The sequence below is a fragment of the Carassius carassius genome, chromosome 31 (genome assembly GCF_963082965.1).
Source record: "Carassius carassius chromosome 31, fCarCar2.1, whole genome shotgun sequence".
NCBI lineage: Eukaryota > Metazoa > Chordata > Actinopteri > Cypriniformes > Cyprinidae > Carassius > Carassius carassius.
The window spans coordinates 24293666-24317303 of record NC_081785.1 but is presented as its reverse complement, the minus strand read 5'-3'; the positions used below and the strand labels follow the sequence as shown (position 1 = coordinate 24317303).

General features: G+C 40.6%; 1 protein-coding gene across 3 annotated transcripts in view; it reads left to right on the top strand.

Moving 5' to 3' along the window:
- The window catches only part of daam2 (dishevelled associated activator of morphogenesis 2), a 189767-nt gene that overhangs the window by 42889 nt on the left and 123240 nt on the right, over nucleotides 1-23638 (top strand). For all 3 annotated transcript variants that reach the window (XM_059519409.1, XM_059519410.1, XM_059519408.1), the window contains exon 2: nucleotides 20330-20561. In XM_059519409.1, the coding sequence (XP_059375392.1) occupies nucleotides 20394-20561 (168 nt within the window). In that variant the 5' untranslated portion in view covers nucleotides 20330-20393. The remainder of the gene's footprint in view (nucleotides 1-20329; nucleotides 20562-23638) is intronic.

Sequence of the window (23638 nt, the reverse complement as noted above, 5' to 3'; positions counted from 1 at the left end):
TCCAGTACCTAGTTTTCATTATTTAAGCATTCTTTTATTTATTTGTAAGGCTGCTTTCTGTTTGATTTATGTTGAAGTATTTAATGCCTTTTAATGGTGAGACTTTTTTGGTAATCAGGCTCTCAAAAATTATGTAGTAATGTGGATTTAGATTTATCGGCCAACATATTGATTATCAGCTTTCATATTTAATATACATTCCTAATCTAAACAAAACATGCTAATGACATACAAATCTTGATGGTGGGACACTGTCACCCACTGCTTTCTGACTTTGGGAGAATCTCCAAGTTTCTGGTTTCTGGTACAACTAGGTGTGTCTGTTCCCCTTGTTATGGGTGTTTGGTCAGTCGTAAATCTTTCAGATGGTAAGAATAGAGTTGATCACTGTTATTAGGAAAAAGCTGTGCAAGCATACATCATTATTTTTAAATCAACTTCAAATGCAGTCTCTCACAAAGTTGCTTCCACAACACTCAATAATTGGTTCCTACTGTAGCTCTGGCAGCAAACCACTCTTGTTGCTCTTCGATGACAGTATGTTTTACGATTCATACAATGCATAATGAAACCAAAAAACATGTAACTATTTGTTTATGTAGTATTTTTACTATACAAATTTGTCATAAGTTAGAAATAAAAGACAATTTTCTCTGATTTGAACGCTAAGGGCCCTATAATACACCAGGTACAATGCGACGCAAATTAATAATAATAATAATAATTCATTACATTTATATAGCGCTTTTCTAGGCACTCAAATAATAATAATAATAATAATAATACATTTTATTTGTAATGCGCTTTTCTTAGACCCAAAGTGCTACAGTAATAAAGTAATAAATAAAGTAAAACAAAACACCAAAAGCAATACAACAATTCATTATAGAAAGACAGTCTTGAATAAATGTGACTTAATCAACTTTTTAAAATCATCCAACGTTGATGCATTTCTGACGTGCAGAGGAAGTACATTCCATAGCTTAGGGGCTTTATATGAAAAGGCTCTTTCCCCCATGGTCTTTAGCTTGCATGATGGCTGGTTAAGTGAAAGAGAGTTAGTAGAGCGAAGAGAGCGTGATGGAATATAAGGGCTGATGAGTTCACAAAGATACTCAGGTGCAGTCCCATGAAGTGCCTTGTATGTTAAAGTAAGAATTTTAAAATCAATTCTCGCATTTACGGGAAGCCAGTGTAATTGTGAAAGAACCGGTGTAATGTGTTCATGAGGAGAAGTACAAGTGAGCACACGAGCGGCAGAATTTTGTATATACTGAAGCTTGCTCAACGATTTAGCTGGAAGGCCAGAGAACAAGGCATTACAATAATCTAACCTAGTTGTTATGAAGGCATGTATAAGCCTTTCTGTGTCTGCAAAAGAGAGAAAAGGTCTAAGTCGAGCTATGTTTCTCAGGTGGAAAAATGCAGTTTTAGAGATGTGTTTTATGTGTGCTTCAAATGATAATTGTGAATCAAAAATGACACCAAGATTTCGCACCTGTGAAGTGGGGATTACCGTGCAGGAATCAACAATCAAACTGATCTGCTCGGCCTTACGTGTGGCTGCCACTGTACCAATCCGCATCAGTTCAGTTTTGGAGCCATTCAGCTTCAGGAAGTTGTTATGCATCCAGTTACTGATCTCTGCTAAACAACCACGTAAAGCTATTAATGAGCAATGGACATCAGGACTAGTGGTGATGTAAATCTGCGTATCATCCGCATAGCAGTGATACCCAAGACCATGTTTCCTAATGATCTGCCCAAGTGGAAGCATATAAATATTAAATAATATTGGACCCAGTACTGAACCCTGAGGAACTCCCTGTCGAACAGGCACGGTATCTGATTTATAGTTACCCAAGCCAACAAACTGGGCACGTTTAGTTAAATAAGACCGAAACCAATTGAGGACAGCTCCAGAAAGACCCAACCAATTTTCCAGCCTGTCAAGCAGAAGAGAGTGACATATAGTGTCAAAAGCAGCACTGAGGTCTAACAAGACCAAAATACTGTATGCACCTGAATCCGCTGTGATAAGAAGATCATTTATGACCCTAATTAAAGCGGTTTCAGTACTATGCCCTCTTCTGAACCCAGATTGAAAAGGTTCAAAGAGACTGTTAAGAGCTAGGTGATTATTTAACTGAACAGCCACAACACGCTCAAGAACTTTAGCCAAGAATGGGAGGTTAGAAATCGGCCTGTAATTGGATAAATCAGATACATCACAACCATTCTTCTTAGGGACTGGTGTAATGGCAGCTATTTTTAGTTCTGGAGGAACAATTCCAGAGGTCAATGACAAGTTCACAATTGAAGTCATAAAAGGGCAGATTGATGCAAGGCAGTTCATGATGACCGAGCAGGGAACCGGATCTAAAATACTGGTTGTAGAGTTCATGGACTTCACTGTACTTATAATAAAATCATCTCCGACCATTTCAAAGTTTGAAAAGGTAGTAGTTGGGAAGTTTGAAGGCTGGATATTAACTAGCTCAAGAGGAGTGATGGTATTTAAAGTGCTATATATATCCTCAACCTTACCAGTGAAATAATGAAGAAACTTATTGCACTGTTCAACAGAGGAATGAACAACGGCCTTAGTCGGTTTGAGAAGATTGTCAACAGTCTTAAACAGCGATTTAGTATTTGTTGCAGCGTTACCAATAATGCTTGAATAGTAGCTCTTACGTGCAGTATTCAAAGCAGAATGGTAAGCAGACTGTTGTTCAGTGTAAAGAAGCCTGTGCACCGTCAGGCCAGATTTTTTGTACTGCCGTTCTAATTGTCTTCCGGCAGCTTTCATTAAACGTAAATCCGGGGTAAACCATGGACAGGGTTTCCTAAAAGTAACAAGCCGTTCTCGCACAGGTGCGAACTCATCCAAAAGTGAGCAAAGCATGGAATTATAGTGCTCCACGGAGTTAGTAGTGGGAAGCCCAGAGACAAAAGTCGAAAAAAGAGTGAAGTCCATGTGCTTGATGTTACGGAATTTGATAGTGCGCTCAGAAATAGATCGTGAAGACATAACATTTATGTCAAAAGTAATAAGTCTATGATCACTTATACTCATGTCGATACTATCCAGAGATTGGATACCAACACCAGCAGAACATACCACATCCAATATATGGCCCAGCCTATGGGTCGGAAAAGTAACATGCTGTTTAAAGTCAAAACCATCCAAAATGTCCAAAAAGGTAGCAGTTTTGACACAGTTTGGATTATCAATATTGAAATTGACATCGCCAGTCAAGACCATAGACGGACAGAGTGGACTAAGAAGTGTCAGCAACTCAGTAAACTCAGAAAAAAATAAAGGATTAGGTTTTGGTGGACGATAAATTAGCAGCACAAGAACAGGTAAAGCACCATTGACTTTAAAAACCAGACATTCAAATGATGAAACAGTAGGAGCATCAATAACATCAATTGATATATTAGATACAAATATTGCAGCCAAGCCACCACCCTTACCCGAAGCTCGAGGCACGTCAATATATTTATATCCTGATGGGGCACACATGTTCAAATTAAGATAGTCATTGTCTTTATGCCAAGTTTCACTGAGACCGAGAATATCAATTTTCCTGTCAAGGATAGTGTCAGTGATAAGTGCCGTTTTATTGTTTATTGACCTCGTGTTGAAGTGAGCGAGTCGCATAGTGCTACAGCACACATTCGCCGCGGGTTTTTGAGAGAGAACCTCTGGATAGCGTAGGTTACTATGGCCGATTCCACGGGAACCCGAAGTATGACGCAGCGAGCGCCTGCGGTTAGACCAAAGTGCAGTGACTCCAGCACCGGCAGTAGAGCGACTCTGACAAGACCCACTATGATTATAACTAGGCCGGCGGAGGAGCTGGATGGAACGCAAAGTTTGTATGACGCTGATATCTGGACGGTAATGGTGTCCCAGGGACAAAAGATCAGAGAGAGAGTACCTCAGCATGGTGAAGTCCAGAAGTACGGTCCACTGCTTTACGCTGGTTCCTGATCAAATCAGATCGCAAATAATCCAGGTGATCATATGAAGTCGCATGATAACATCCAAGAGTTGTTACACAGCCATTGCACACGGAGAACTTGACGCAACTCCAGTGACTCGTTTGATCTCACACGGAGACAGCAGCAACAGGCAGAGACAGTGCAGGTGAATCACGGCAACCAGATGTGAGCAGCAGCAGATAGACCAGGGGGAAACACTTTAAAAAGCTGGCTCAGTAAAGGTAAATATATGGAAATCCAGCAGCAAGTTAAGACTCAGAAGAGTTTAAAATTATTCAGAAGAGTTTAAAATTAATTAAAATAATAAACAACTAAAAATACGGCAGGAGAAGTGGCAGCCAAACGTGCGCCAACGTCCTCTCCGAAACCGGAAGCTCAAAGCACTTTACATAGACAGGGGGTATCTCCTCATCCACCACTAGTGTGCAGCATCCACCTGGATGATGCGACGGCAGCCATATTGCGCCAGAACGCCCACCACACACCAGCTTACTGGTGGAGAGGAGACAGAGTGATGAAGCCAATCAGCGGATATGGGGATTGTTAGGAGGCCATGATGGTTGGAGGCCAATGGGCGAATTTAGCCAGGATGCCCTCTACTCTTTTCGAAAGACATCCTGGGATTTTTACTGACCACAGAGAGTCAGGACCTCGGTTTAACGTCTCATCCGAAGGACGGTGCTTGTTGACAGTATAGCGTCCCCATCACTACACTGGGGCGCTAGGACCCACACAGACCACAGGGTGAGCACCCCTTCTGGCCTCACTAGCACCTCTTCCAGCAGCAACCTAGTTTTCTCAGGAGGTCTCCCATCCAGGTACTGACCAGGCTCAGCCCTGCTTAGCTTCAGTGGGAAACCGGTCTTGGGTTCCAGGGTGATATGGCTGCCGGCCATATCTTTAAGTTTTTCAAAGCTATTCCAAACCTTCAGACAAGGCTTTCTCAAGCTAACTTCAAAGTTTGTCCACGAACTTTACTTATCTAGTTAAGCCTTCACGCTGCCTCAGAAGCCTGTCCGAGATCAGTTTCATGAGGTGCCTACATTAAAAACACTGCCTGCAAAGTCATCGCCAGATAGGGCAGCGAGGCAGCAAGTCAGCTGCCTAGCTTTCGGATGCAGCCAGTGTTTTTTTTTTTCTTTGGCTGCAGTACATGGGGAGTGCAAGGGAACTGTTCTACTTGGCTATGTTTTTGAAGTCAGGGTAGACACACATTGCCTGTTGTTATGCCTGGTTGAATTTAACACTTGAGCAAGCAGTGTAATTTCTTTACAATCAAATGTGTGATCCCCACCCTTTGATGTATATTTAGTTCCCAATTAGATGTTGTGACCATGACTTGCTTCCATTTCCAAAGCAAAAGCTGGAACACAGGTTGGAGTTTTAACATTGTTTCAGTTATGTGTTGTACTTAGTTAACTTGTCTTAATATTTTTACAGAATTGAAACTGTGCCATCAATGGAATTTAGACCAAATAAGGAAACAGTTTGGTTTTCACACACTATTGGACGCTCAGTGACATATGGGAAATGTTCTGTGATCTAATGGAATGTTGAACATCTAACTAACCAGTGACTCTGGCTATAAATGGTGTCCAATTCATATCAGTCAATCATCAATTTGTGGGAGTCTCAGCAATTGTAATGTCTACTTTGGGGAAAAAGTGGGTCAGTAGTGCTACATGCTTGAGTGTCCTGAATTCCACCTTATGCCCGCATCCTGTAAACATCTGTACTGTTTTTGGCAAGCTGATTGTAAAAGCGCCTTGTTTATTTTCGGGCAGATAACTTTGGGAAACCTGGAGTGTGGTGCGCTAAAGATCTGGAAAGTGCTGAAGAGGTTTTCTGAATAGGATTGAAAAGACTTTGGAAAATGATTAAGTCAGGCTGTATAGTGTACATCAGCATTTTCAGTTAACCTTCCACATTAACGTTTTTTCTGAATTTACAATTAACTAATTCAAATTAAAATTATTTGAATATAATAGTCTCTTTTTAATTAAGAGTATGTTTTAAATGAACTGCACTGCTCAAAATATTACTAATAATTTGTATTTATTTATATATATATATATTTTTGCCGTGGTAGATCAACCAGGTAAAGAAAAGTATGTACAATACTCAAGATAAGTCACCTCTATTTATATAGTGCTTTGTACAGTGCAATACGAATTGTTTTCAAAATGTTTCACAATAATGAACAGAAAAATAACAATGTTAATGTTTTCTAAATATTAATTGTCTTTTAAGACCCAATGAGCAAGACACAGCTGACAGTGGCAAGGAATCAAATAAATTAATTAATGCATCATGTTTTTGTAGACACTAGTGTTGTCAAAAGACCCGGTACTTCGGTACCAAGTCGGTACTAAAAAAATGAAAATGTCACGGTACCAGGTTTCTGTAAGTACCGGTGGTACCGAGGACCCGTTCAAAACCGGTTCTTGACGCATACAGCGCTATGATTTCCGCGAAGCAGAAAACGCGGACGGAATCTCAAAATCCAGTCATGAAAATGAAAGTCACGGAATTTGTCAAAGTTAGCATAAATTAATCAAATCAAATCTCCATATGGACCAGTATCTGTAAATGTTAAGCCGCAAAAGTTGGTTGAAATCTGCATCCTGCATGTTCTGCGCATCTCTGTGTGAATGAATGAATGGTTTGTTTACTACATAGACTGAAGCGCATGACGCTTGCAATAATGAGGACATACAACATCACCAGAACTGTTCTGAGTCACTTCACAAGCATTTTACCGTTTCATTTGAGTAAAACCAGTGTCAATTTAAAGGTATTCACGGAAAACCGTCAAAACAGCCTCTACATTGCGAGTAAATCACTCGCATATGTGAATAAATTTTACTCAGGGCGAGTAAATTATGTCTATTGTTAGCCATTGACTAATAAATTCTTAGATTTTACTCGCCAGTGTGTGTTTTCGAGGCTATTATAAGATTGGCGCAGATATATTTTCACTTGCTGAACACTGACTGAGCGCTTCAGTTCTCTCTCCATCAAGCGATCTGTACTTTTCAAATCATCTCAATGGACGCACAGTACACCTGTATTTGCCTCTTTTACTGTCTATGGTATTTGCCGAACTGTAAACTCTGTGTGAAGGAGCACGACTCTTTGTCAGCTTTGGTGATAGCTCCGTTTCTCACACATGCAAAGAGAGAGAGCGAGAGCGAGAGCGAGAGCGAGAGTCTTACAACCCTGAATCGACTTGCTACATGTAAACTATATTCTTTGTTGTCTTCTCCTGTCAAAATAATGTAGTTCATTTAGAATTATTCATATTTTCGAACAAGCAGAAGATATGCCGTTTTCTCCGGTAGTGGGCGGAGCTATTGCGCAAATGTCAATTTCATTGGCTGGCGCTCATCTTTTACCGTCCCTGTTTTGATTTCAGCAAATCAGTTCGACCGAACGCAGACAACGTGATTAATATTCATGAACCCAGCAGCTCATCAATCCATAGTGCATTGTATATTGTTAGTATGGTAGTAGAATTAGTAGTATTATTATCTTTTAATAATAATTATTATGATCTATTACTATTTTTTTTTTTACAGAAACCCTCAATGAACAAAAACATCTTAAGCATCACCACCAGTCTTAAGTTCAGATAAATGACAAATATGCATTCATTACAAATTCATTTTTACATAAAGGCATTGTGCTAGAAATATTTACCAAAAAATAAAATGTTTAAATTTCATAAATTAAAAGACAAATTAAATTTGGGTGAAACTTGTTTACTGTTTTTCATAATTATATTACTTGTAGAAGAACTTTAAACACAATTGTAAGTAAGTATAAAGAATGTGTGGACACACTCCATACTACAGGCTCTCTGGCTACAGAATCACAAAGTAGTATTTTGTCACTTCCCTTATATACTCCGACCAGACAACAAAGAAATCTTTAAATCAGTTTTGGTTTGTTAGGTTCTCGTGGCCCCAGGGTCACACCTGGCTTGGAAGCATTCCCAGATACCCTAAAATGGAACACACCCATTCCTGAGCAGAACACAATTCTACAAAGGTTTTCAATATTTCAGAATCAGAATCAGAATGAGCTTTTATTGCCAGGTATGTTTATACATACGAGGAATTTGTTTTCGTGACAGAAGCTCCGCAGTACAACAGAATGACAGCGACAGAACATAAAACACATAATAAAAGAATATAAAAATACAAAAAATACAAATAAGTAGACAAGGAATGACAATATACAAATTGACAATTGTAGGCAGGTATATTACAAAAATGCAGTTATGTATGTACATGTATATTATGTGCAAAATTTAAGTGTATACTAAGTATGTGTGTTAGATAAATTAAGTGTATGTGTATATAAATATAAAGTGTAGTGTGTTCAGTTTGTTCAGTGTGTATCAGCTGTTCATAAGATGGATTGCCTGAGGGAAGAAACTGTTCCTGTGTCTGGTCATTCTGGCGCTCAGTGCTCTGTAGCGTCGACCAGATGGCAACAGTTCAAAGAGGGAGTGTGCTGGATGTGAGGAGTCCAGAGTGATTTTAACAGCCCTTTTGCTCACTCTGGATAAGTACAGTTCTTGAATAGAAGGGAGGGTTGAACCGATGATTCGCTCAGCAGTCCGGACTACCCTCTGTAGTCTTCTGAGGTCCGATTTAGAAGCTGAGCTGAACCAGACAGTTACTGAAGTGCAGAGGATGGATTCGATGATGGTGGAGTAGAACTGTTTCAGCAGCTCCTGTGGCAGGTTAAACTGCCTCAGCTGGCGAAGGAAGTACAACCTCTGCTGGGCCTTTTTCACAATGGAGTCAATGTGAATGTCCCACTTCAGGTCCTGAGAGTTAGTGGTGCCCAGGAACCTGAATGACTCCACTGCAGTCACAGTGCTGTTCATGATGGTGAGTGCGGGAAGTGCAGGGGGGTTTCTCCTGAAGTCCACAGTCATCTCCACTGTTTTGAGCGTGTTAAGCTCCAGGTTGTTGAGAGTGCACCAGACAGCCAGCTCTTTAACCTCCTGTCTGTAAGCAGACTCGTCACCGTCCTGAATGAGGCCGATGAGTGTGGTGTCATCTGCAAACTTCAGGAGCTTGACAGAGGGGTCCTTAGATGTGCAGTCATTAGTGTACAGGGAGAAGAGCAGTGGGGAGAGAACACAGCCCTGGGGAGCTCCGGTGCTGATTGTACGGGTGCTGGATGTGTATTTTCCCAGCCTCACTAGCTGCTGCCTGTCTGTCAGGAAGCTGTTGATACACTGACAGACGGAGGTGGGCACGGAGAGCTGAGTTAGTTTGGGCAGGAGGAGGTTTGGCATGATCGTATTAAAAGCCGAGCTGAAGTCCACAAACAGGATCCTCACATAGGTCTGTCTAGGTGTTGCAGAACATATTGCAGTCCAATGTTTACTGCATCGTCCACAGACCTGTTTGCTCTGTAGGCAAACTGAAGAGGATCTAGCAAGGGTCCAGTGATGTCCTTCAGGTGGGCCAGCACCAGTTTTTCAAATGAATTCATGACTACAGACGTTAGAGCCACAGGTCTGTAGTCATTTAGTCCTGTAATTTTGGATTTCTTTGGGATGGGGATGATGGTGGAGCGTTTGAAGCATGAAGGGACTTCGCACAGCTCCAGCGATCTGTTGAAGATCTTTGTGAAGATGGGGGCCAGCTGGTCAGCACAGGATTTCAGACAGGCTGGTGTAACACAATCTGGGCCTGGTGCTTTTTTCCTTTTCTGCTTCCGGAATACCTGGCGCACTGCATCCTCGCTGATCTGTATTGCAGGTGTGGGGGAGAGGGGGGATGCAGGAGGTGTGAATGGTGAGAGTGCTTGATTGGAGAGGTGTTCAGGATGGGTTGCAGGAGCTGTTAATGGTGTGAACGGTTGTTTGGAGAGGCCTTCAGGGTTGGTTGCAGGAGTTGTTATTGGTGTGAACGGTTGTGTGGAGAGGTGTTCAGGGCAGGTGATGGGTGTTCTTTCAAACCTGCAGTAAAACTCGTTCAGATCGTCTGCCAGTCGTTGATTTTCCACAGTGCTGGGGGGTGGTGTCTTGTAATTGGTGATCTTCTTTAGACTTTTCCACACTGATGCTGAGTCGTTCGAAGTGAACTGAGTCCTTATTTTTTCAGAATAATTCCTCTTTGCCACTCTGATCTCCTTTTCCAGTGTGTATTTAACCTGTTTATACAAGACATTGTCCCCCTTCCTGTAAGCATCTTCTTTGGCCTGACGGAGCTGTCTGAGTTTTGCAGTGAACCACGGTTTGTCATTGTTGTAATTTAGTCGAGTCTTGGTAGGAATACACATATCCTCACAGAAACTGATATATGATGTTACGGTCTCTGTGAGTTCGTCCAGATCGGTGGCAGCAGCTTCAAAAACACTCCAATCAGTGAGGTCAAAACAAGATTGTAAATCCTGCTCTGCTTCATTAGTCCATCTTTTTACAGTCCTTAATACAGGTTTAGCTGATTTTAGTTTCTGCCTGTAGGTCGGTATAAGATGAACCAGAAGGTGATCAGAACGTCCCAAAGCTGCTCGTGGAACAGAGTGATATGCATCCTTTATTGTGGTGTAACAGTGATCCAATATATTACTGTCTCTGGTGGGACATGTAACATGCTGTCTATATTTTGGCAGTTCACGGGAGAGATTGGCTTTATTAAAGTCCCCGAGAATGATTAAAACAGAGTCCGGGTGTTGTTGTTCTATCTCTGTGATGTGCTCAGTGAGTTTCTGTAAAGCCAGACTTACTTGCGCTTGCGGAGGGATGTAAACACTAACCAGAATGAGCGAGTGAAACTCCCGCGGCGAATAGAATGGCTTGCAGTTGACAAACTGCATTTCTAGATTAGGACAGCACATCTTCTTTAACACAATTACATCTGTACACCACCGTTCATTGATGTAAAAGCATGTCCCGCCGCCGCACGATTTCCCCGTTGATTCTGCGTCGCGATCCGCTCTAAACAGCTGAAAGCTGTAAAAATTATAATATTTATTAAATATTATTATTAAATATTATTATTATTAAATTTAATAAATATTAGAATATATAAAAATTATAATATTTATTATAATATAAGTAACTTCTGTGAAGTTGAGACCAATTTACCAAAGACCTTTAAAATTACATGAAAACACAAAAAGTTTACGTTCATGAATCCTGAAGATATAGTATAGATATAGTAAAGATATAGCATTGCGAGAGTTCCTGAGTGTTTGGCTTCACAAAGAATAAATTTCATTAGAAAATAATTTCACTCCTTCCATGATAAAACTGTATCTTTACAAATACATTTATGATATAAAAGATTTGTAAATATTTAAAATTTAACTTTAACTGTTAAATACGTAATAATGTTTACGTATGTTGTAGATGTTTTAATACATTTAATTCAGTTTCAGCATCAATCAAAACGTACAAAATTGTATAATTCATACCTGTAAATGGTATGTACTAATATTGTAGCTATGTTTAAACAATGAGACCACGCAGCCTCATCTGCTAGAAATCGAAAGTGAAGGATGGATGTTAATATGGATAGTTCTGTGGAGCATAAGTCTATGCGACATAGTCACATAGGAAAGAAAAAAGGCAAATTAATTAATACAAATTAATAAAAATAAAAGGAATAGCCATAGTAACATTTAAATGTCTGTTTACAGAATGTATGACTCCTGTGCCATTTTTTATTTTTATTTTTTTATTATTATTTTTACATTTATTTATGTATGTTTATTTTTGGTCAGAACTGGCATATTTTTGTACAAATTTAGTCAGTTATATTGGTTGCATGTGACAGTTAGGATGAAAAATTTTAACACCCCTTCCCTAAAGGCTGCAGTCATTCTCTTATCTGACAAGATGGGAGAGAGGAAGTGATTTGGAGGAGAAAAGAGGAGAGATAGGGAGGGTTTGGCTTGCCCATCATCTCTGTTGCACGTAGGCACTTAAAGATGCAGTATGTAATATTGACAGCTAGCTGCTTTCCAAATTCAAGTCTTTCCTTGTCAGAATTGACACTCATGTGGGTTGTCAGATTAAGGACATGCAACAGGAACAAGTGCAGTTGTCAGTGTAAGGTAATGAGCCTTACACTTCAAGTTGATGAGTTGATTTATTCATGTTTTAATGTTCCTCGGGTCGTACGGCTTTTTAGATGGCTACCATTAATAAATACTTTCAGTATAATAGAAATCACATTGTTGTCATGCACTCTGTTCTTCTATATTCAACTCCCCTCTATACGGACATGTACAAAAACACTTAACACACAACAGCAGTCACTTACCTGTGTTCTGTATTTACCATTGTCCCAGGAGTCTGTCATTCAGGATAATGCATACTTGAGCTGAACTCCACATTCCTGTTTACACTATATGTATATAAACAGTATGCTGGTTTTAATTTGGCATATGATATGAATCACAGACAGTACACCGCCACTACTGTATAGCTGAAACAACTGCTGTGTGTGCACATCAACAGTTAACACAATCCCCTGTTGATTCAGTTAGGTAAAAACTGTTAGCCTGAATGCACTGTAAGTCGCATTGGATAAAAGCGTCTGGCAAATGCATAAATTTATTTAAATGTAAAATTTATAACACTGGTTTACAGGGCTTCGCTACACAACATGTATTAGGGTATTTAATCCAAGAACAATGCATGTTTGGAGAAATATGTCAGTTTTCACGTTACTTAATTTTTCTGTAGAAAGAATAATAAATAATAAATAATTTTTATTCGCTTTCCAGTAAGTCATGTGATTTGATAGGTGTGAAAGAGCATAAAAGACTTAGTTCTGCCTGTCTTCTGAGACTTATGACTGACGCACAATCAGATGACTCGATATTCCGGCATGTTTTCCAATGACAAAGTCCCACCATAAACATCCATGTTTCAAATAAACATATGATTGTGACAGTATTATTTTTGTGTGATTTTAACATTTTTTTTATTATATTAACATCTTAGAGTCACGCATGTCAGATCATTTGTCAATCTTGTTCCCTTTACCCTTTACTGGAACTATAAATAATCAAGAACCCCTTTCATGGATGACATGTTTTTTTCAGATTGCTCTAGTGATGATTTTACAGCTTTATATTCTGAACTACGTACACATTTGAATCCTACTCTTTAGAGTAATTTTCGCCCAATCTCAAATTTACCTTTCCTTTCAAAATGTTAGAAAAAGTGGTCCTGTGCCAACTTTTACATTTTTGAATGATAACAATATACACAAGAAATTTAAATCTGGTTTTAAAGCCCGTCACAGCACTGAATCGGCCCTCTTAAGAGTTAAGAATGATGTAATGCTTACCACTGATACTGGGCATTCTGTGGCTTTGGTCTTGCTAGACCTTAGCTCTGCATTTGACCTGGTCGATCACAACATTCTCTTATCACGTCTATAAAAATGTGTGGGCCTTTGGGGTATGATGCTCAAATGGTTTCGCTCCTATTTAATAAATAGGAGCTACACTGTCTGCCTCAGGCACCATTTTTCCTCTAATAAACATCTAAGTTCTGGTGTCCCACAGGGCTCTATTCTTGGACCGGTACTGTTTAATGTCTACATGTTACCTTTGTGTTCTATTTCATCTAAATATGGTGTATCTTTTCATCTGTACGCTGACGACACAAATTTATCTGCCTATAAAGCGTGATGATAAGCTTGCCTTTAAGCCTATATTTGACTGCTTAGACAAACTGAAACTCTGGCTTGTTAGTAATTTCTTAAGTCTTAATGAGAGCTAGACTGAAATTATCTTGTATGGTTCAAATGATCACAGCACTCATGATGTTGATCTCAATAATCTGTTACCTTACAGTACCACCTGTGTTCAGAATCTGGGGGTTTTGCTTGGTAACAGTCTTCAATTTGATAAGCAGATTTGTGCTGTGGTTAGGTCTTGTTTCTATCATCAGCAAAGGTTAAGCCCTTTTTGTCTGGTAAGAATCTTGAACCTGTCATGCATGCATTTGTAACATCTCACCTAGACTATTGTAACTCTTTGTATATTGGTACCTCTCAGACTTGTGCCACACGCTTACAGTTAGTTCAAAATGCCGCAACCTGGCTCCTCAAAGGGAAGCGTAAAAGTTATCACATAACACCAGTTCTGATTTCGCTTCATTAGTTACCGGTCAAATAAATAATTGACTTCAAAGTTTTTTGTTGTTGTTTTTTTAAGTCTTTGCGGAACCAGGCACCACAGTACCTATCTGAACTACTGCATCCACCTTTCTCAGTCTAGATCACTTAGATCGTAGATCTCTGATTTACTATATGTTCCTAGAACCACACTTAAAAACAGGGGTGATCGCGCATTTGCGGCCATCGGTCCTAAGTTATGGAATAGACTTCCAGCCTACACCTGATCCGCCCAAACCTTGTCAACTTTTAAATCTGCCCTGAAAACGTCCTTTTTTTCCATGGCTTTCAATATCCCTTCACTGATATTGGCATTAATTTATTTTGTAAGTAGCTGTTCTCCTCTATTTTTTTTCTTACTTTTATTGTTTCTCTAGTGCTTACATTTCTGTGTCATTATTGTCTACTTCATTTATATATATATAAAATTTTAAATAAAAGAATAAACAGTATGGCAAAAAAACCTAAAACTCTAGGTTTAACATGTGAAATGTAAAGCATAAGTTTGATAACTTAGAAAAGTTAGGGAAGAGAAGGGTAAGTTGAGCCACTTTTTACTTGCATTGTCTTTAAAGAGGATCACAGTAATGTGTCCGACTAAAATTTGCACATAAATTTCAGGATGTGGTGAATCCATCTTCAAAATATGACTTAAAAAAAAAAATCTAAATATGACTTTCCAAAAAATGTGGTATCTTGGCTCAACCCCAGTGAGGGGCAAATTGAGTCTAGGGAGAGGATAAGTTGAGACACATTGGGTTTAACTGTACCATTGATTATGCAGAAGTGAACTGAACATTTTCACCCTGTGCTATATCCCAGGAATAGAAATTCAATAAAACATTAGTCCTTAAAATCTGTGTGTGAGCCTTGTGATGGACTGGCCATCCATCCAGGGTGTTTCTCCACCTGTGGCTCAAGATGCTGATTTAGACTCCAGCTCCCTGCGACTCTAATAAGGATAAAGCTTTTTCGATAAATGGAATGGATGGATGATGTAATTTTATTTAAAGATAAAATGTATAAATTTGAAGGCCATTGAAACAAACAAACAAAAAATTTCTTTTAAAGTTTCAAAACAAAATAAAGGATTTTTGGGGATAAATATTTTATAAAAATCTATAGTGGCCAGTTTACATAACCTAGGCCTATTAAATTTTTTTTTGAACAAAATCTAGTTTAAAACAAAGAATAAAATTAATTAAATGTCTAAAATTCATTAAATGTATAATTGCAGTAAAATAATACTTAATAAGTAATCATCAGAAAGTGTGAGCCACTGGTTCAACTGAACCCAGGACTGTGGCTCAAATTACCCTACTCCTACCATTTTAAGAAACTTTATCCAGCAGTTTAGAGCCAGCATCATGCTAACAGTGTAGCCTCATATTTTAACTTCCTAAAGCACAAAAAAATAATATATAGAATAATTTTTTTTCTATCTGTAATTGTTTATACACAAGTAGTCCTTGAACATAAATAATTATGTTTAGCATATTTTATTTATTTTTTTAAAATACATACGTAAATATATAGGTGCATCTCAATATATTGGAACATCGTGGAAAAGGTAATTTATTTCAGTGATTCACTTCAGATTGTGTAACTCGTGTATTAAATAAATTCATTACACACAGACTGAAGTAGTTTAAGTCTTTGGTTCTTTTAATTTTGATGATTTTGACATTTGACAAAAACCCACCAATTCACTATCTCAACAAATTAGAATACTTTATAAGACCAATAAAAACTTTTTTTTTTGTGAATTGTTGGCTTTCTTGAAAGTATGTTAATTTACTGTACATGTACTCAATACTTGGTAGGGGCTCCTTTTAATTTAATTACTTCCTTAATTCAACATGGTATGGAGGTGATCAGTTTATGGCACTGCTGAGGTGGTATGGAAGCCCAGGTTTCTTTGACAGTGGCCTTCAGCTAATCTGCATTTTTTTTGTCTCGTTTCTTATTTTCCTCTTGACAATACCCCATAGAGGTTCAGGTCTGGAGAGTTTGCTGGCCAGTCAAGCACACAAACACCATGGTTATTTAACCAACTTTTGGTGCTTTTGGCAGTGTGGGCAGGTGCCAAATCTGGCTGGAAACGGAAATCAGAATCTTCAAAAAACTTGTCAGCAGAAGAAAGCATGAAGTGCTCCCTGGTAAAGGGGTGCATTGAATTTGGTTTTCAAAAATCACAATGGATCAAAACCAGCAGATGATATTGCACCCCAAATCTTCACAGACTGTGGAAACTTAACACTGGACTTCATGCAACTAAGGCTATGAGCTTCTCCACCCTTCCGCCAGACTCTAGGACCTTGGTTTCCAATTGAAATACAAAACTTGCTCTCATCTGAAAAGAGGACTTTGGACCACTTGGCAACACTCCAGCTCTCCCTAGCCTAGGTAAGATGCCTCTGATATTGCCTGTGGTTCAGCAAATTCCTTGGCACGTCTGTGTGTGGTGGCTTTTGATGGTAAATGGTAAATGGTAAATGGTAAATGGACTGCATTTTATATAGCGCTTTCAACAGACCACATGGCCATCCAAAGCGCTTTACAATTTGCCTCACATTCACCCATTCACACACACATTCACACACCGACTGCTGTGTCTGCCATTCAAGGCGCCATCCAGCTCGTCGGGAGCAGCTGGGGTTAGGTGTCTTGCTCAAGGACACCTCGACACTTGGTCAGGTGGAGCCGGGGATCGAACCACCAACTTTCCGGTTTGTAGACAACCTACATGAACCACTGAGCCACTGCCGCCCCATTTTGATGCCCTGACCCCAGCCTCAGTCCATTCCTTGTGAAGTTCACTCAAATTCTTAATTTTGCTTGACAGTCCTCATAAGGCTGTGGTTCTCTTGGTTGGTTGTGCACTTTTGTCCTCCAAACATTTTCCTTCCACTCAACTTTCTGTTAACATGCTTGTATACAGCACTCTGTGAACAGCCAGCTTCTTTGGCAATGAATGTTTAGCCCAGTGAACCAAACTGAGAGATCATTTTGAAGGCTCAGGAAACCTTTGCAGGTGTTTTGAGTTGATTAGCTGATTGGCATGTCACCATATTCTCGTTTGTTGAGATTCGTTGATGGGTTATTGTTAAATGTGATCCAAAATCATCACAATTATAATAACCAAAGACTTAAACTACTTAAGTATGTGTGTATTGAATTTATTTAATACACGAGTTTCACAATTTGAGTTAAATTACTGAAATAAATTAACTTGATGCACCTGTAGTTACGAGTTATTTCACAGCCCTCTCTTCATTAGAGGATGAGTAAAATGGATGAGTCTTCGAATATTTATGGTCAAATTACCAAATTTGTTTATGGTTGCCTAGAAACTAGGGGAGGCTCAACTTCCCTAGAGGCTCAAATCCACCGGTAGGAATATGGAGAGGAAAAGCTAGAAAAGGAAAGGGAAGATTTATGATTTTGCAGAAAATCTGCCTAAGACAGACGCTGCTGATCACACAAGCGAGAAAAAGTAATGCAATAAACCAGATGAACAGTATGTATGAGAAAGAAATGCTCCTCCCTCTCTCCTCCACTGACCTACTTCAAGCAGCGCATAGGATAATGTGTTGTGGTTGTGGCCTGAATGAGATATGGTAACAGCCATCCCCCTCCCCCATTTCCATCTCTGCCTGTCTGATTCTCTCTCTCTCTATATATACAGTATATACCACTGTGCTTTTTTAGAAAACACAGGTTACCCAGTATGCCCTGCCCTGTGGCAAAAAAATGTATAAAGAGACAGCATGAACATTTTTTGTTCCCATGTATGCACAAATTACATTTTTGGTTGTTTTCCAGTATGTCCACACATGCATACCTGCATTTATTAGTGGCATTTTCAGTATCATTAATGAAGCAAGTGTAATGTATTCATTAGGGGTCATTCACAAAAGGCGGTATCTTTAGTTTAATGGAACCTTCTAATACAACTGATTTAGAACGCTCTACATAGACTGCTGCTTCACTCTCCACACAGAAATATCTTTCCTAACTCTCCTCACAAGCATCTGAGACTTGACATAACCACAGTAAATTATTAAAGTTAGATACTAAATTTATCCCAGTGTTTAAGTTAAAAGTACCATTTGTCTTTGCTGTTTTTATATTTATAATGTAGCTTTAAGGCTTAAACAAACGGTAATGCTTGTTAGGTTTTTACTATGTAAACAATGACAATCTATATGGAGAGACTGTATTCATAAAATTTTTTGTTTGTATTATTTAGTGGCAGCCAGTCTTTCTTTAAGTCTTTCGCTCTTATTACATTCAATTCCAATAGCGAGCTTAGATAAAACATGAACCTAATAAAAAGAAAGCAACACTATCTATACTAGGAGCATTAGTATTAATAGTATGGTTTGTTATTGTCCTCTTGCATTATTGCATACCTGTCTGCCCTCCCGTTTCTCCTGTATTTTACCATTCTATCCCGCTATCATCCCATTTAAATATTTTCCCGTTATTTTAATCTTTCTTTAAAAAATCCCACTGGGCATATTTTATATGTTTGCTACATTTGCCTCCGGTAAAACTCCTGTAATTTGTATGGCCTAAACCTTATTATATGAATAATCACGTCAGTTGCCAGATCTTGTATGAAATGCATCTTTCTCACACACGCAAAAAAAGCCTAAGCCAAAACGACCATTATTTTTACTCAGAAAGCACACAGTTTGATATATACCCAATAATGAATATAATAAACTAATATTGTAATAATATTATATAATAATTTATACTTTTGCACCGCCCCAACCCCAAGCACCCCATTTTTTTTAATTAATGGATCTGAATAATTACCTATTCTTCTTTCTCAAATATAACACTTTTTGCTTGGAAATCCTTCTTTATATAGTGGAAACCTATTTTTTTTAGCCAGTTGGGGCTGGTCTAGATAACTGATTACCTCAATTTATCCTGGCAGATCATCTTGGATAGACTTGTTCTAGCTACAAGACCACCTTGTACTGGCAAAAATCCAGCTACCATATTATGCCATAACATTTTGAATGCAAGCACTTGTAGGGTTTGATATCAGAAATAAGCAAGGCTGACAGATTTATTTCCTTGTCACAATTTTTTGGTGAGCCTAATGGAAACCACTGCCATTCTGATTATTGTGGACTTACTCGTGAGAGCAGGGAGTCTAGGATATTTGGGCTTGTTTCCCTTTTTAGTTTTCTCTGTTCCGGTGAGTGTGATGGGTACAGCTACGACTTCTGGTAATTACTCATGTCCTCCCTCACTTTACTTCTCCATTGGCGAACAGTGTAGCCTGAAAACAGAAAAGTCTTTGTTGTGCCCCGGTGGTTATGCCAGCACATCCAGAGAGGTGCCAGGCAGTTCCATTCTCTGTGCCCACACTGACCAAAGAAGTTCTGGAGAGTGATGAAGGTTTTGCTTTTAAGAAACTCAGCTCCTTCAGTGCCACTCCAAACAGCTGAAGGGTTCAGCCTGTAGAACAACAGCCTCTATCTTTCATTGATGTTCCCATTCTGATGATGAGCAATTAAAGCTGTCAGACTGATGTGAAACTGCTTTAAATTCAACATCAGTGATGTGCAGCAGTTTAGGGAACACCATATCAGGGAGTATTAAGGGCTTTAAAAAATATTAATAGTAATAAAAATAAAGATGAAAAAATCACAACTATTGTTAGGAGGCTTTAGCTTTTCTCAAGAGTTGCTTTTGAGTTTTTATTTCTGTGGTTGAATGCTTAACACATTTATTCAGCTTCTTGCCGTTTGTCTTAAAGCGATAGTTCACCCAAAAATGAAAATTCTGTCATTATTTACTCACCCTCAAGTTGTTTCAAACCTGTATGAGTTTCTTTCTTCTGCTGCTAGTAACAATTGACTTCCTTAAAAAAATACTATGGAAGTCGATGGCTAACAGCAACTTTTAGACTACAAACATTCTTCAAAATATCTTGTGTTCTACAGAAGGAAGAAATTCATACAGGTTTGGAACAACATATGAATGAGTAAATGATAACCAAATTTTCATTTTAGGGTGAACTAGATTTTTTTCAGTAGATTTAAAAACCATATAGTTTGAGATAAATGATTGTGTAAACATAGTTATCATGTGTGGTTTTTATTAAATCCTTTTTTTTTTATCTCTTTCAGATCATGCCCCCTAGATAGCAGAATCTTCGCCCTGCTGGCTGTCAGCCCCTCCAGATTGGAGAGGATGCCTCCACGGAAGCGCACACGGCCCACCCTGGGCTTCCTGTGCTGCTTCAGCAGCAGTGAACCCCCTGAGATCAACCTGAAAGACAGTGTACCGCTGCAGCTGCTGGAGTTCAGTGCCCCCATGCCCCCAGAGGAAGAACTGCATGCACGTTTCTCTGAATTAGTGGTTAGTATCTGCCAGCTATTCTGGCTGTAAGGTTTATGCCATCAAATATGTTTAATTTACTACTTGATCCTTTCAAGGAATCTATATCCATAAACCATGTAACACATATGTGGAAAATTCAAAGGGCTTACTGTGTGTCACAGTGACTTATCATCTAATTTCTAACATCAGGCAGTTTGGAGCACTTGTAGTACAAAAGTTGATCTTAAATAAGGCTTTAGGAATATACGCAGACTTGGATTATTCTAGTTGAGACATATTCTTTCTAGTTCAGTGAAGCAAATTCAGTGCTGATCCTGCTGCTGCCAAACAACAAGTAATGTTGGGGTGTACTCTACAAAGTACTTAAATATCCAATTAAAGGGGTTGTGACATGAGAAATACAATTTTCCTTTGACATTTTACAAATAAGAGGTCTTTGTGTCATTAAAACCTACTCGGTTACTAACGTAACCTCGGTTCTCTCTAGAAGAGCGAACGAGTACTGCGTCTTAGCTAAGACGCTACGGGAAAAGTCTCTTTTCACAAAATACTGAAGCAAAAAATTATCCTTAATTTTGTATTTTTGTAAAGCGCATTTGCAGCAGTACACAGCCATAGGCGAGACGGCTCGCTCGCTCATTGGCTGTTCTGCAGCAACTGCACAGCCTATCGAGCGCAGGCTGATGCAACATCAGACCAATGAGACCAATGGCTTCGCGCCCTTCATGCCACTTCCCGCCGAAACGGGTGTGGCCCAACCTATAAAAGGAGCTTGAAAAGGCTGACTCACCTGATTTATTTCATCGCCGAAGCGAACCAGAGTGAATCGTACGCACGGCAGAGAACGCAGTACTCGTTCGCTCTTCTAGAGAGAACCGAGGTTACGTTAGTAACCGAGTACGTTCTCTTACGAGAGCTCTCTCGTACTGCGTCTTAGCTAAGACGCTACGGGAACCCAATGTAAAACGCCGTGCGCGCAGGGATCACACACCAATAAACCTGAAGCAACGCCCAGGATTTACAGTGCACAGTCACCCGAGGGACTCACAGAGAGTCCAGGACAGGAAGGGGGGAAGCCCTCCGTCCCATATCTAGCAGCATCCGTAGATGCGGCAATATGACATCACACAGCCGAGGCAAGGCCTGACCAATGTGGCAATGCGGGTCTTACGCAATACTGCCCATATAACAGTCGGTAGCGCATAATGCCCACGAACTCAGAGTTCCCCTCAGGGCCCTGATTCGACTATACCGACAGCAGCCTTGCTTGCAAGGCGGGAACCTCCAGGTTATAGAACCTGATAAATGTAGACGGCGAGGCTCAACCTGCCGCCATACATATATCCTGCAAGGAGATCCCAGTAGACCATGCCCACGAAGAGGCGACGCCCCTTGTGGAGTGTGCTCTGACGCCCAGTGGGCACTGAAGGCCCCTGGAAGCATAAGCTAATGCTATGGCGTCCACTATCCATCTGGATAGAGTCTGTCTCGAAACAGCCATTCCCTTGGAACGTCCACCGAACGAGACAAACAGCTGCTCAGTCTGTCGAAAGACAGCGGAGCGAGACACATAAGCTCTTAAAACCCTAACAGGGCAAAGAAGACTCGAGTCTCTATCCTCTCCTGACACCGACAGGGCAGACAGGGCAATAACCTGAGCCCGAAACGGCGTGTTGAGGGACTTCGGCACATAACCGTGCCTAGGTTTGAGTATGACCCTTGAGTCATTAGGCCCAAACTCCAAGCACGACTGGCTCACCGAGAGCGCGTGCAGGTCACCCACACGCTTCACTGAAGTGAAAGCCAACAAGAATACTGTCTTGAACGACAGATGCTGGAGGCTAATTGATTGGATAGGCTCAAAAGGGGGACCCTTCATGGCCTCCAAAACCGCCGCGAGGTCCCACATAGGGACTGACGGAGGTCTGGGAGGATTCAGCCTCCTAGCTCCTCTAAGGAAGCGGATGACTAAATCGTTCCTTCCTATTGACTGACCGAGCGCTGTTTCAGAATACGCTGCGATGGCCGCCACATAAACTTTGAGCGTGGATGGGGCTCTGCCCTTATCCAACAGCTCCTGTAGGAAGGAGAGAACCTCCATCACCTCACAACTAAGGGGTGAACATCCCCGAGCTGTGCACCAGCTGGAGAACACCGACCACTTCGAGGCATACAGCCGTCGTGTCGACGGAGCTCTAGCCTGAGTGATGGTATTTAGCACTCCCACTGCGAGATCAGCGGGTAACCGTTGAGCGCCCACACATGGAGGGACCACAACTCCAGTTGAGGGTGCCAAATCGAACCCCTGGCCTGCGAGAGGAGGTCCCTCCTCAATGGCACTGGCCACGGGGCGACATCTGCTAACTGCATCAAATCTGGGAACCATGGTTGGTTCTTCCAAAAAGGTGCTACAAGCAGTATTGAACATCTCGTTTCTCTCACCCGTTCTATCACCTGCGGAAGGAGGGAGACGGGAGGGAAAGCATAAAGCGGGCAGCACGGCCATCTCCGTGACAGCGCGCTTTCGTTCTTGGAAAAGAACGCGGGGCAGTGAGCGTTTTCGTGGGACGCGAAGAGGTCCACCTCCGCCCTGCCAATCTCTCCCATAACAGCCGGACTGTTTGCGGGTGAAGAGACCATTCGCCCGTGGGAACATTGTCTCTGGACAGCCTGTCTGGACCCAGATTCTGTAGCCCAGGCACATGAACTGCCCTCAGCGAGCGCAAGTTGCGCTGAGCCCAAACCAGGAGGCGTTCCGCCAGCCTGTACAGGTTTCGGGACCCGAGACCGCCCTGGCGATTTATGTAGGACACCATAGTCCGAACGGACTAAGACGTGGCGGCCCTTGATTCGGGGACAAAAGCGCGTCAGCGCGTTCTCCACTGCCAGCATTTCCAGACAGTTGATATAATGGAGCTTTTCCCGTTCTGACCACAGGCCAAAGGACGGTCTGCCCTCGAGCAGCGCTCCCCATCCCAAAGTAGAGGCGTCCGTCGACACCATCTTCACATTCGAGGAAGTCCCCAGGCTTACACCTGATTGGTACCAGCCGTTTGCTGTCCAGGGCTTCAGGGCTGTGACGCAGCCCTGATCGA